The 14,434-nt window shown below is 39.6% G+C and overlaps 1 protein-coding gene across 7 annotated transcripts in view; it reads right to left on the reverse strand.

Annotated features, from left to right (window-relative positions):
• Nucleotides 1–1,275: 1,275 nt before the first annotated feature.
• The window catches only part of COL28A1 (collagen type XXVIII alpha 1 chain), a 179,590-nt gene continuing 166,431 nt past the window's right edge, over nt 1,276–14,434 (reverse strand). For all 7 annotated transcript variants that reach the window (XM_070615699.1, XM_070615698.1, XM_070615701.1 and 4 more), the window contains 2 exons: nt 3,080–3,281; nt 1,276–1,564 (listed from right to left, as the gene is read on the reverse strand). In XM_070615699.1, the coding sequence (XP_070471800.1) occupies nt 1,392–1,564; nt 3,080–3,281 (375 nt within the window). In that variant the 3' untranslated portion in view covers nt 1,276–1,391. The remainder of the gene's footprint in view (nt 1,565–3,079; nt 3,282–14,434) is intronic.

Consider the following 14,434-nt stretch of genomic DNA (forward strand, 5'->3'; position numbering starts at 1 on the left):
GCTGGCAGGGGTTGGGATGGTGGAGTGGCACACAGGGAGCTTCAATAGAATTAGTTATGTTCGGTTCATTCTCTACGTGATGTGTTCACTGGTGCTCATCTTATGTTTTGTAACTTATAAGTATATTGCCTATATTATTTGTAGTATCAAATATTATATAGTAAACATTTAAACTACACAAAATTGGTTTTGCTCAGATGGGTGTCCTTCCAGCTCCTCTTTCACTGAGTGTCTTTTTTGTGCCACTGAACTTGAATAAGGGTAGCAGATCTGAAAGAAGAAACGTGTCGTGAGATGAGATATACAAATGCTGTCTGAGCTCAGCTCAGACTAATGATCTTCCCAGACTGGATGTGGCAAAATTATTACAAAGTGACAGAGCCAATTCTCTTTTACTCTGTTGGGTCATATTTCAGTTTGGTGGCTCATTTTTCAGTGTAAGACCTATCTTTAAAATACGTGCTCAAGAGTGGATGTGGGCTTCAAGCAGTTCTTGCCTGTCAAGTACCTTCTCATTCCATCCCCCTAAAATTGAAAGTTGGATCGACACATTTTAAAGGAAGGACGGAAAAAGTTCCTTTGTTTAGATTATAATTTTTGTTTTAAATATGTAGTTTAAACACACAATAAAAGTTTTGCTACCAAACGTATTGGAGGAGTGGGGAGTGACAGTGGTTAATCAATTTAAGTCATTTTAGTTCCAATTGATTTTTTAAATCACTTTCAGGGCAAATGAGGCAAAAATCTAACCACCCTCACCACCCCAACTCCTGTCCTAGCCTCTCAGCTGAGAACCCTTCCATGTTGCTGAATTTTCCCCAGGCAGGATACCTTGCCTATCTCACCACCTCCTCTGCACAAACACGCTCCCAACACTTCTGATTCCCAAACCGCAATCCTTCTCCACCACCTACCTTTTGCTACTGGTAGGGCTGTGAGGGGTTTGAAGGACTGGGGTGGGTAGGGAGGACAAGGCAGGCCAGGGAGGAATGGGGGAGTAGGCTAGGGAGGGAATTTAATCCAAAATAATATACAGCAGAGGAATTAACAGGAATCAGAACCCCGCTGCAGGTTGTGGAGTAGACAGAGCCTGTGGATTGAGGTTGCACAACCTGGAGTCAAATCCCCAGCTCCACCATTTTTGAGTTGGGTGACTGTGACAAATGACTAAACTTCCCAAAGCCTCAGCTTCTTCACCTGAAAAATGGTTAATAATGCCTACATCTAGGGGGGTTGCAGGATTAGATTATGTTTATAAATTGTAAATACTCAGTATACAATCAAATATGGTGCTTTATTCGTATTGGGTGAATATGCTGAAATTACAGAGGTTCTGTATAGGCTTGTTAATAGAGATGTAGATTTGACTCATTATAGGTTGATTTACTTGCTCATCCTTGGATGCAGACTTCTTGACATTCCTTTTCACTGTTGAATCTATTTCCTGAGCCATTACAGCCACTGAACCAAAAGCGGGCACAAGAGTTGACCTGTTTGTCATAATACCATCGAACCACATACTCGCCACAGTTTCCAGGCTTTAGGGCTTCCAAACATCTAGGATCTAGGGTGAGAAAATGAAAGTGGGTTATTATAGGTTTTTCTTTCACTGGAAAGATGAAAAGTAAAAGCTTTATGAAGTTTATTTTCCACGCACACTAATACACCAACTAAGAAATTATGGTTCAAAGTTAGAGAAGAGTTCCCTGATTCCCAAAACATTTCCTCCACCTGAAACTCCACCATTAGATACTAACTTCTTTGAAAACATAAGCTCTTAATCCTCATGAAACCCCACTAAAAATGCATATTTCCCTAAAAGCATTACACTGAGAGCCTTCATTGGTTAATACTTTTGTGGGGATTAGTTGATAGGAAAAAGATGGGACTTCTTCATTTTGGATTTGATTTAAAATTGAATTAATATTTGGAATGAAGACGATTTGGGCCTTCTGGACACATGCCCTTCCAGTTTGTTTAGAGAAAGCACCACTGTGTCACATGTCACTGTGCCTAGTAAAAAAGGAAAATTCCTTTAACTTACAAAAAAAGTAAAATGAAGGGCCCCCTTTATATCATGATTTTCTTTTAAAAAGAGCAGCTCTTGCAGGACAATAAAAACATGCCCTTCTAGTGTCAGTTTACAAATAAATTTTAGAAACACATCCACTGGAAAAAAAAAAAAAGCCAAAGAGAGCTACAACAATAAAGCCATTGTTAAATCTCTTTTTATTTCACAGTACTCGTTAGTGCCTTGATTCATATCTCCTACCTGAGGAAGTGATTCCCAGGCCAGAGAAGCCAGAAAAAAGACCAAATATGTATTTGCTGAGACCTGTGTTCTTTGAGACCGTTTATATGTATTTTTATATATGTTATATTTATATTATATTTAATTTCTCAATAGCAAAACCAGCCCCCTCTCCATCTCTCATAATCATTTCCCCAGATTTGAAGTATGTCTCAATTCATTTCTTTTCTAAAACTAAATGAAGACTCCTTAGACCAAATGGAAAGGAGCTGTAGATTTTCACAACCTCCACTCTTAAAAATAATAACTAAATAATGTAAATTGTGTAACTTGTTTTCAAGCCAATCCAAGTTTCTTTTGGGCAAGGAGATTGTCTCTTTCACATGTACTTCAGAAACTATGTATATAGTGATAAATTTCTCTAGATATTAACTCCATAGAAAATATTTTGATGAATTGTAATCTAGATTCTAGCTTCTTTCTCCTTATTCTACAATCTAGGGATTAAAAACACAAATGTCTATATGTGTGAAGTTCACATGCAAGACAATAGGGAGTGGTAGGGATTATGGCAAACAGGAGCACACAATCCTAATGGCATTCAAATTTATAATAATAAACACTATAAGAGCTTTAAAATTTTTATTGACCAAATTTCTTCCACAGCCAGTCAGTTTTCTAATTCTATATATAATAAAGTGAAAAGTGTGTTTTGTCCTCCCTGTTTACAGTCAAAACATGTTCTCTCTGGATGAGATTTTAGAGACCATCCTTCCTGCGCCTTCCTCACATTGTAGATGCAGCAGCTGATTGGCAGATGTCTCTTACCTTTGTATACTAACTTTTCCAGCGGTAAAATCAAAATGGGACTTGGAGTTCTGGTTTCCAGACCCTCTGCCCCATCCTCAGAGGGGCTGAGCAATGCTCCCTGGGTGGTAGCAGCTTCAGATGAAGGAGTAGGGGCCATGCTGTCAGCCCAGGTCGGCTCTAGAGGCTCTTTCTCTTTGTCCTGGGTTCTGGGGACACTGAACTACACACAAAAAAAGTTCACATTTTTGTTTATGGTGATATGAAATCAAAAAAGCTGGTTAGCTTTGGGGAACATTTAAGGAAAAGTTCAGCATTGCTGCTTCTCTCCAACTCTCCAATATTAATTATTTCAATAAAAGTTCAGGAAATGTCATGCATCCCAGAATACCTAAGTGGTGAATTTTCCCACCACTTCATGTGGGTGAGTGTGTCTACACATGCACACATTTCACTGCTCCGGGCACAGATGCTTTTGTGTCACGCCTTCCGGAAACATCCGCACGCAGGGCCTGAAATTCCTGTGAGGTCGGGAGGAATTTATCTTCATCCTTACTCACTGGTATGAGAAGGGAAAATAACCTCTAATTTCCTTAACCTCTTTTTTTCATGGCCTTTTCCTCTCCATTTCCTAACACTACAGAACTAACTATATTACAGAGTATCTACTGCAAACTCAAGGAATTTTGAGATTGGGAATTGGGGTGGCAAAGGACAATAATACGGCTAAAATAAAAGCAATCACTTTTCATCTCATTTGATTGTTTACCCAAATCGCGGCTGACAACGCCTTTGCCTGCCCTTCCTGTCATCCAGACTCCGTATAGTCCCAAATGCTACAGGATCCTTAGCTTCTAGGAAGTTCTGAGACAAGTTTGCTTTCTAAGGAACAAAGAATCATAATTTCAAGACCAAGTTTTCTGGACTAAAATTTCCAAGTTTCATCTAAATTTATGATATGTAACGAGACAAGGAAGAAAAAATGTTTTGCTTAAAAAAAAATCATGTCAGTTATTCTTGACTATGATTGCCAGGAGCTAGGCCAATCTTTTATGGGACCAATTAAATTCTATTTTTTTTGGATCCCAGCTACTTGGAGTTGAGTCAGTCATTCATCTTAGTCCTGGCCCAGTACAGCCATTTGCATACTGTCTTTTCTTGTTTGTTTGCTGTTTATTTATCTAAACAGGTAAATTTGTGAACTAGGTAAAAGTCATTTTTTTGACGCTTTCGCACTCAAGATTTCTGTCATCCTGCGACCAGAGCCAGCGGTCATTACCTGTTCCCTGTCATCTAAGCTGTTTTGCTTTTGATTCTGTCCATACACATACAGACACACACACACACAGGCACACAATGGAGGGAAGGGCTAATCAATACTACTACTCACATATGTTATTTTTGCAGTGATTAAAGCACCAGATAAATTAGAGCAAGTATTTCCATTGAACTAGTCTGGTCATCAGCCCTATATAAAGGATAGTCAATGCAAGCAGAGTAGTGAATTTGTTTTTGTCTTTGTTTTCTGCTAAGGATGGTTCACCCTGAGCTAACATATGTTGCCTATCGTCCTCTATTTTGTATGTAAGCCACCATCACAGCATGGCTACTGATAGACGAGTGACGTAGGTCCACAACTGGGAATGGAACCCAGGCTACCAAAGCAGATGCACCAAACTTAACCACTAGGCCACTGGGGCTGGCCCCTAGTGACTTTTCAGTAGTCTCAAGACACAATTTCTCGTACAAATAGAGATAAAACCATGGATCACTTGAGGTTCCTCTTTCTTTCAGAATGATCTTGAGTGTACATGTGATGCTTTGCACACAACCTTTGTTATAATCATAGAAGTAGAGAATTTTAAGGCTAGAGGAAAACTTTCTCAGTATCTCATTTTCTATGAGGGAATCTAAAGCCCCAAATGAGTAAGGAACTTCCCCAAAATTATTGGTAAGCTAGTGGCAAAATCTGAGAAATGTCTGTTTCAGGAAAGAAATACTGTCATTTTTTTGGTTGCACGTATTTCACTTTAAGCAAAAAATAAGTTAAAAGAAAAGCTTGACTGAGGAGTAGTTTATCAAACATAAAAGCCAACGGACATTAGGCTGCACTCCAGAAATACTGCCTGTCGGGTGAGAATGTTCCTTTGAGGAAGTAGGCTGGGCAGCACGGTTTTCTTAAAGGCGTTAGCTCAGCCTTTAAATCGTTGCCTTGTTCAAGTCTTAAGCCCTCGTGAGTTATTCTTTACCTCTTGTAAGTTTAGGAATGTGTGTTTTCTTTTTCAATCATGTCATCATTTGGGAATTTTGACTGCTGGAGCGTTACACCTCAGTTCCAGAACAAGTGAAATTAATTTTTTTTCATAAATGAGAATAATTTTATCTTTTGGTTCCATGAGATTTCAGATTAGTATTCAAACAAATGCCTAATTGTTATGGTTTGCCATTTTTATAATTTTCTTCTTTATTACAAAAGCCAACATGTTTGTCGAAAAGAATTTAGAAAATCTGGACAAGCAACAAGAAAGAAACAGAAATCACGAGTGATTCTACTTCCTAAAGATAACCACTGTTGTTACTCAGGTGTATTTTTTCCAGTCTTTTTTCTATGTGTATATACTTATTTTTTTTAACAAAAATGTACTATCTGGTTTTCTATGTTTCTTTTTTAAAAACTTAATATATTACAGTTGTTTCATACACTTTACTATGACTCTATAACACCAGTTTAAATATGGAATCTATGTATAACTAGAATGGCCTTTTTTGAGCATTTCATTTATTTCCTCTTTGTTTTTCTGTTAGAAACCACAAGACTGATTTCTGGGTCAAAGAACAACATGTTTCAGGCTTCTGAGACAAAGTCCTCTCCAAAAAAGCTTTATGATTCGGACTTTCACCAGAGAGTATCTTTTCTTAAACTATCACCTCTTACTACATATTATGATTGAAAAAAGAGATAATTACCAGTTTGATAGGTGCAAAATTCTTCAACTGATCCACAGAGTCCTGCCACAATCTGTCTCCCCCCTGCATTTATAACCTCACCCTTCACTACTCCCAGCATGTCTTGCGATGGTCTTCCGTTCCCTCCTCCTCTTCACTCTGCCTCAGGCTCTCAAAGTCATCCCTCCCACCAGGGCCCAGGAGAAGTTGGTCCCCATCAGCAAAATCTCCCTCAATAACCCCATCTCTACTAACATTCCCCTTCCAGATGGTGCGTAGTACCTTCTAATGCTTCTATACTTGACCCTGATCACATAGAAGTTAACCTTTAGTCCTAGTCTATCTTGTATCATTTCTTTTTTTTTTTTCCTTTTTCTCCCCAAAGCCCCCCAGTATATAGTTGTATATTCTTCGTTGTGGGTCCTTCTAATTATGGCATATGGGACGCTGCCCCAGCGTGGTTTGATGAGCAGTGCCATGTTCGCACCCAGGATTCGAACCAAGGAAACACTGGGCCACCTGCAGCGGAGCGCGTGAACTTAACCATTCAGCCACAGGGCCAGCCCCCTATCTTGTATCATTTCTGTTTCACAGGTGTAAATATTGTTTCTTTGATAAGAGACATTAAATCATACCACGTTTTTCTTTTTCTTTTTCCTTTTCTTCCTTTCTCTTTCTTTTCTTTTCTGTTTCCTTCCTTCCCTCTCTTCTTCTTTTTAAAAATCTTTATAGCACAGAACAGAGAATTGTGGCCACTGGATGAATTCAGAATGGGTTAGAGGCTTTCTGTTACATTCATCTTTAGGCTGAACTTGATAAGGATATGCAAAACAGAAGAAAGGCAGAGAGAGAGAGGGAGAGGATGGACTTTGGATTTAATTATTCAGTTGCTCTAGGTTTTAATGTCGTTTTAAAATTTAAAAAACGATTAGACCCTAACATACCTTCCAACTCTAAAAGTGGGATTTACACAGCCCAAACTTTACTGGTAGGATATACACCAAATTAATGGTAGTAGTGGCTTCTGGAGAGAGAAGGAGGAGAAAGAGACTCTGGAGGGAAACAAGCGAGGAATTAAACTTTATCTGAAGCAAGAGCGAGGGAACAAATGGAAACACTGGTTGTGTCTGGGTGGTTGGTACTTAGATGTTTGTTACATGTATTCTCGGGTTTTTTACAAATCTCAAACCTGAAAACAGAAGACTGCTGACCAGCTCTGCGCATTTCTACTCTTGCCACACCGGCTGCCTCGGAAGAGACAAATGGTCCCAGGCCTAAGCAGGGGCTCACCACTGTGGAAAGACAGAGAAGAAGGGACTACGGACACATGAGGGGCCGGCAGCTGGAACGCAGGGCTGCTCCATGCAGCTGGACAAGCAGATGTGTTATCGTCATTCACTTTCAGCCTTAGAGCAGATCATTAAGAGGAGGAAGACAGATTTTGAGCAGCATCCTAGGAACATAAATGCACGAGCTAAAGGAGGATTACTGACCAGGTGCCACACGATTGCAAAAGGTCGCTTGGTTTCTGATTTCCAAACATATTCCTCATAATTCATTACCTAGATTCTTGCACATACTACAGACCAGCTCCTCAAATTTGAGCTCATGTCTTCTCTGGATGAATGCTAATGATCACCTACATTAGCCCATGTGTTCAGACTTAGCTCTTCCCGATGGTGCAGATCCAAATATCTCCCAGTTGGCTGTGGGGACTCTGCTCCTGACAGTTGGCTCCTCAGCCAGTGCCTTCAAGGCGCCTGGCTTCTCAGGCTTTTGACCTTGATGGACATTTACCAGGTGATAACATTTCTTTGCCAGGTCTCTCAGCACTGAAGTCCTTAAATTGAATGCTCTTTATTTGCATGTAAGGTTGCTGAGGATGTCAGGAACACCTTGAGTTTGGGCTGCGCCTCCTGTTTACCTGCAGCTTTGTTTTGAGGTAGACTGCAGGAGTTCATTCTGTTTAACCCCCTCATTCTTTGTATAATGCCTTCCATTCTGCCATTGCCCAGTATACCTTTTGACTGTTCTAATCATATGCTTTTAGAACAGGAAGAATATTCTGGTAATAATCCCTTATTTTACAAATGACGAAATGGAGATCTCAAGAAATAGGTGATTCACCCAACGTCAGGCAGCTGTCAGATTTCATTTCTATGGTGTCATTCATTGTGACAGGCACTATAAATTTTAAAAGCCTTAAAAAAAAAAGACCACAACATGCAAAATACATGCATCCCAATCTCTAAAATAATAGAATAGGAAAAATATAAACTTTAAAGCCAAGGAAATAAAGTATTTAGCTCCAGTACTGAGACTATAAGCCAAGTTTCCTGACTTCCAGGTCTGGGATATTTCTTCAGTTTGCAATATTATTTTTTCTCCTTCATAGGATAGGAGCATCTTATATTTTAAGGGTAATACATATATTATTAGCAAAATATGATACTTACACAGCAACTTCACATAACAATACTAATAATTAGTTGTTACATAGGGTTTTGTCAAGAAGAATTTGAGTTTTTTTGACCAGCACAGTGAGAGAGTATTAATTTTATTTTATAAACAAATAAATCATAGTTGACCAATATAACCACGGCTTAGTTATACTTGGCTTAGTCAGGGCCACTTAAAAATGATTAGATTTGATTTCAGGAAATCAACTTAATTTTCCTGACAGTGGAGATGCTAGTAAACCAACACTAGGCTTAGCCCCGTGTCTTTTGAAAGCACTGATTATGGCCTTTGAATAGGCTACTTCATTTAATAGTCAGTATAATACAACTGAATAACCTATGAAATTTTACTTGAATAGGACATTAGGAGAAAATATAAATGAACTCAAATATTTATGTCTTTTCTCCTAATCTACTCTCATAGAGGCTTAGTACTAAGTTAAAATATATGCCATGGTTTTATAGACAGGTTTTTCAAAAAATCCAGCCAAAATGGAATTACATATGAGAGATAATTCAATGATGTTATTTTTTAAAGAGTAAAAAATAAACAAAATGACACTATCAACAGGTAATGGATAAAATGGAGAAGATGTAGAAAAGAGAGGACAAGAGTTTTGAGTTTAACAATATATTAATATAGACAAGAAATGATGAGGCCCTGATCTGCAAAAGTAGAAGTATGGATGAGGGGAAGGAGGTTGATGGCTTGGATAGAGGGATGTTAAGAATAAACCAAAAAAGACAGTTCCAGTGAGTATGGAAGATGAAGTAAGGAGAGAGCTACAGACTAGCCCAGGTTTCTTGTCAGGTGCCTAACTGGTTGGTGAGACTATACCTAGGAAGGAAATGTGCAGGAGCAGCCCTGTGAACATATTCTATGTTGACTGCCATGGGACACCCAGAATAAGAGGTACATAGACAACCAAAACTATGACTCTGGGTCCCAGGAGAAAGGTCTGGGTTGGAGAGGCAGATTTGAGAGAAGGTAGCAAATGTGGCTCTAGAACTCAGAATATGGAACAAGAAGAGAAGCAGGCTAAGGACAAATCTCAGAAAAATTGAGTTTAATATTTAGGGGGTTGACAGAGAAAGAGAACCCCCCAAAGTTACTGAGAAAGAATGCTCAGAAGGTCGGAGAATAAGAGACAGGACTCTCAAAATCAAAGAAAAAAGTGGCCATGTTGTCATATGCAACAGAGAAATTAAGTAAGAATGTGACAGTAACATTTGGCAATTAGGAGGTCATTGGCGACTTTTCCAGCAGAGTTTCAGTGTCGTGTTGGAGGCAGTAGCCTGACTTCAGAGATTTTCCTAAGTGAGTGAGAAGTGAAGAAGTTGAGAGAAGGAGCCAGAGGGAGAGAGAGGGAAGCAGAGCAAGGGTGTGCGTGTGTGAGAGAGAGACAAAGACAGAGACAGAGAGAGACAGAGACAGCAGAGACTGTCCAATGGAATAATTTTATTACAAAAAGAAAGAGGATAGTAGCAAGAGGGACACGTGAACTAAAAGAGGGTTGGGGTATTTTTTAGGTGGAAGAGTCTGAAGCCCATTTACTGACTATAGGGAAGGAGTCAGAAATACTGGCGGGAAAGGGCACAACGGTGAAGCAAGGTCCTGGTCTTAGAAGAGGGGGAAGGGAATGGGCCTCAGAGCACAGGTAGAGAACTAAGAGGTGTCCCATCAGAGTTGAGGATAGAGGCTGAGGTCAGGTTTTGGAATGAAGGGACACATCCAACTCCAATATCCAGTCAGAACCTGCCCAGGTCTCCAGTTCTTGAAAAAATTGCCAGAGGAGCCCCAGTTTCAGAAGTTGCCTTCTTTAGGAGGATCTTAATATGGAGTAAGAATGAGTAAAAGTTGTGAGGAAAGGAGAGTAAGAGATGAGAGAGATGGCAAGAGTGATATGGACATGTAGATCGTTGAGCAGCGGGTGTGATAATGATGCGAGGGGAGAAATGAGGCAAGTGGGATGAGGACCAGGGATAGGGTTTCACTAAAAAAGAAAGCAGACAAAGAGAGAGTGGGACGGCCGCTGTCCTAGTTTTCTGTAATTCACATGAGTATGGAATATACATTTCCTCCTTGGAAATGAGGAGCCTGCATCCTAGACTTAAGGCTAGCATTCACATCCAGATGGTCTCACAGGGAGGGAGGAGACTCACAGCTCCCCCTTTTCCTCCACCTCTCCACCTGGTGGAGGAGCAACCCAATGAGACTCTAACTAAACTAGCATGCCTACCTCCATCACTAGGTTGCTGTGCAATCATTCTGCATAGGAATCCCACAGCCTCCTTTCTACAGAGAGGAAGAAATCTCTGCTACCAGTTTAAGTTATTTGCAATCAGGGATCAATTTTTCACAACACAAAAAAAGAAGCTTAATGGAAAGAATAGATAGGGCTTCTTTCCTTTCTACTCTTTCAAGGGGAAAAAAAAATCTAGAATATTATTACAAGAAACCAGCTCCAGTGAATAAACACCCTGCATGTTGACATTACTTTATTTATTAACGCATTTAGAATGACAAGAAGTGACTTCATGCAGGAAATTAATATGCTCATTTGCTGAATGAATCATGACTGGATATAACCAGTTGGTCAGATTAAATCATGTTTACTTGAGTCTATTGTCCCACTCCCATTTATATCCCAGAAATCTTAACCCAACTGGCCAAACCCAGAGATATGAAGTGCCAACATTATTAGTCCCATAAAGGATAAGGCTTTTTTACATATACAGTATAACTTGTTTATAACAATCTTGTTTATAACAGTATAACTGATGTGTTTTTGTTGAAGGAAATCTTCAGATTTCTTTTTTAGTCCAACAGTCAGTATAGCATTCATTTGGCCAATAAGTGTTTATTGAGCATCTACTATGTGCAAGACAAAGCACAATTTTAGATCACAAAGATTAATTAGACACAGATCATGTCCACAGGGAATTTAAATCCATTAGGAGAGTCAAGGTCCATGCATAAATAATTATTAACAAGGTAAAATGTGATAAATTCCAGGAGAAACTATAAATTTTCCTGAGATTTCAGAAGGACAGAGTAGAATGGATGTACATGTTTAGCTCCCCAAGACTGGCCTGAAAAAGCAGTAGGGCAGGGTGTTGCCTAAGTGTTACGAATTTAGTAGAACATGGGAAATCCTTCTACTTTCCACATTTCCCAACACACCTGTTCCCAGAAGTTTAGTGTACAAGTTCATTCCACAATTAGATAAAATACTTAAATGTAAGTCCTTCTTGGAGATAGAAACCCATTGACTTAGATTTCATATAAAAGTGTAAATAGCTGATATCAGATTTTTCCCTAAGAATGGATTTTGAAAGAAGAGGAAGGAAAGGAAGAGCTAGGTGTCTTAAAGAGTGACAGAAGAGCCAACAGAGAAAGGAAATAGAGACACAGAAAGGAAGACAGCACTTCTGACATCATCACTTACTCATTTTGCAGTATTGCTGGGGAAGGCTTGGCAACAACCTGAGAATTGAAAGGTTTTGACAGATTCATTTTGCTTTAGATGTTTGGATACTGTAATTTTACTTTTAGAAAAAGGCAGATGTGCATGCACAGATATAGAAGAATGTTTTTGTATTTATGTGTGTGTATACATTATATGTACATATGACAGAGATATAAATGTGAATATAAATGCATGTATGTTTGTTCAGACTAAATATCTGTTAGGAACATTGATTGTTTAAAAATTCAATCTTGCCTTGGTGCTTCTACAAAGGGAGCCACGGTGAGAAGGTCTAGAGACAAGAAGGGCTGTCCAAGAAGCTCAAGTTCATTGCGAGCTCCCACTATCTCAGTTAGAGGCACCCTATGGAGACCTAGCTGATGCTCAGTTCCCCTCTATGTGACTCTTAGTGTTATAAATCCAAACTATTTTGGATGTACTCTTCTTATAGCCTCCCCTCCCCAGCTACTAGAATGCTTCATCTTTCATAATCCATTAACAAAACTTATCTCTCAGGGTCATCAAGCTTCTTGGGTCATGACACCAGAGGATAGGGTCTGGCTGTTCCTCATTTTGTTATAAGTGCTTTGGATGTCCCTTAGGTACCTCCACTTTACCTGGTACAAATTAAGCTCATTATTTTCGTCCAAAAATACCCCGCTCTGCCTCCTGTATTCTCCATCTCAGTAGATGGTGTTTCAGTTCACCCCATCTCCAAACCGGAAATCCAACTGTCCTCCTCAAACCCCGCCCCCCCCCAACCTCTAATTCATCAAATCACTAAATCCTGTTCATTCTGCCACAGAAATGGCTTTCCAATCCATGCCTCCTTTCATTCTGACCACCCCTGCCTTAGTGTAAGGCCTCATTATCTCTTACCTGGATTATGGCTCCTCGCATCCCAGCCTCCAGTCTCCTCTCCTCCCCCTCCTATTTATCTTTCACACTGAAACCAGGGTTATTTCCCCTGTGAACCAAATATGACCATACGACCCTTGTTTTAAAAACTCCTCTGTTTTCTCGTGGCTGCCTGTATGGAGCTTGACACATAAAGCCATTTATACTTAGTCCTCAAATTATCTGTCCAGCTTTAACTCTCACCATTCTGCCACACACACACCTTAGGCTCCAGTTAGACAACTTGTCCTAATTTCTTGAAATGCCATGTACTTTGGAATCCCCCTTTGCCCATATGTTCCCTCTGCTGGAAATATCATTGCCCCTACTCTTGCCTTGAAAAACTCATATTTATTCTTAAAATGCCACCTTTTCTATAAAGCCTTCCATTACTCTGCCCTGAAATTAATTGCACCATTTCTTGTGCTTCATCCATGGCTTTGCTAAAGTTCTTAATACTTCTTGTACTTATCCATCTCACTGATAGACCATGGATTTCTCTCGGGCAGGAACTGTGTCTTAAGAGCCACAACCTAGCACAGTAGTAAATGACCAATACATACTACTGGAATTCATTGGTTATGAGGAGAGCTCAATTTAAGTGCCACTTGCTCGGTGAAACCTGAGTTTGCTCTTGTTTATGAAGTGTTTAGAAAGGGAAATGGGTTCACCAGGAGAGGGAAATAGTGATAAGTTATACAAGCAGGCAAGGCTCCAGGAGCATTCCATGCTCAAGAGGACATAAACTGTATACATTATTATCTGTAATGTACTTTAAAATGCCCAGTAAAGACCAGGGTTAGCAAACTCCTGTGGGCCAAATCCTAGTCTGCATCTGTTTTTGTAAACAAGCTTTATCAGAACACAGCCATGTTCATTCACTTAAGTATTGGCTACGGCTGCTTTTGCACTTCAAAGGCAGAGTTGAGTAATTGGAACAGAGATCAAATGGCCTGCCAAACCAAAAATATTTACTGTATGGTCCTTTATAGAAAGAGTTTGCTGACCCCTGTTATGGATCCCGTGGTATAAATGTGTGTGTTAATTTCAATCTGCAATCCAGGGGCAGTCTGTTGCCCTAATTGGAATTGCCCATCTCAGAGTCAGTTAGTGACTAAATATTTGATTAAATACTATTTATTATTTGATTAAATTTATTACTTTATTAAGTTTATTACTTGATTAAATACTATTAAATACTATTTAATCAAGCAGAAATATATTAGAGACTTTTCTGCCCTTTTTTGAAGCCCATGAACACCTAGTGAGTCTCACAGTCTGTCCCCTTAGGAATGGCATCCTAGGCCTGATTTCTCAATGGTCCTGTGTCTAACTACTGATCAGGAGGCTTCTTAGGGCCTTAGTCCAACTTAGGTCCAACTAGCTGAATCTTGCTGCTAAAATATTATTGCACTTGCTCATAATGAATCTCTCATGCCCGTGAAGACTTCACAAAAGGACAGCACGTGGACTTCATTGAGCTTACAGAATAGGGGCACGACTGCTATGTGCCTGCTTGCTGAGAACATCCATATGTGTAGTACAGATCAGCCTAGATCTGCCTTAGTTGTAACTTGGCGGGGGGGACTACAGCACTCTCTTAC

This window comes from Equus przewalskii, chromosome 4 (assembly GCF_037783145.1).
Source record: "Equus przewalskii isolate Varuska chromosome 4, EquPr2, whole genome shotgun sequence".
NCBI lineage: Eukaryota > Metazoa > Chordata > Mammalia > Perissodactyla > Equidae > Equus > Equus przewalskii.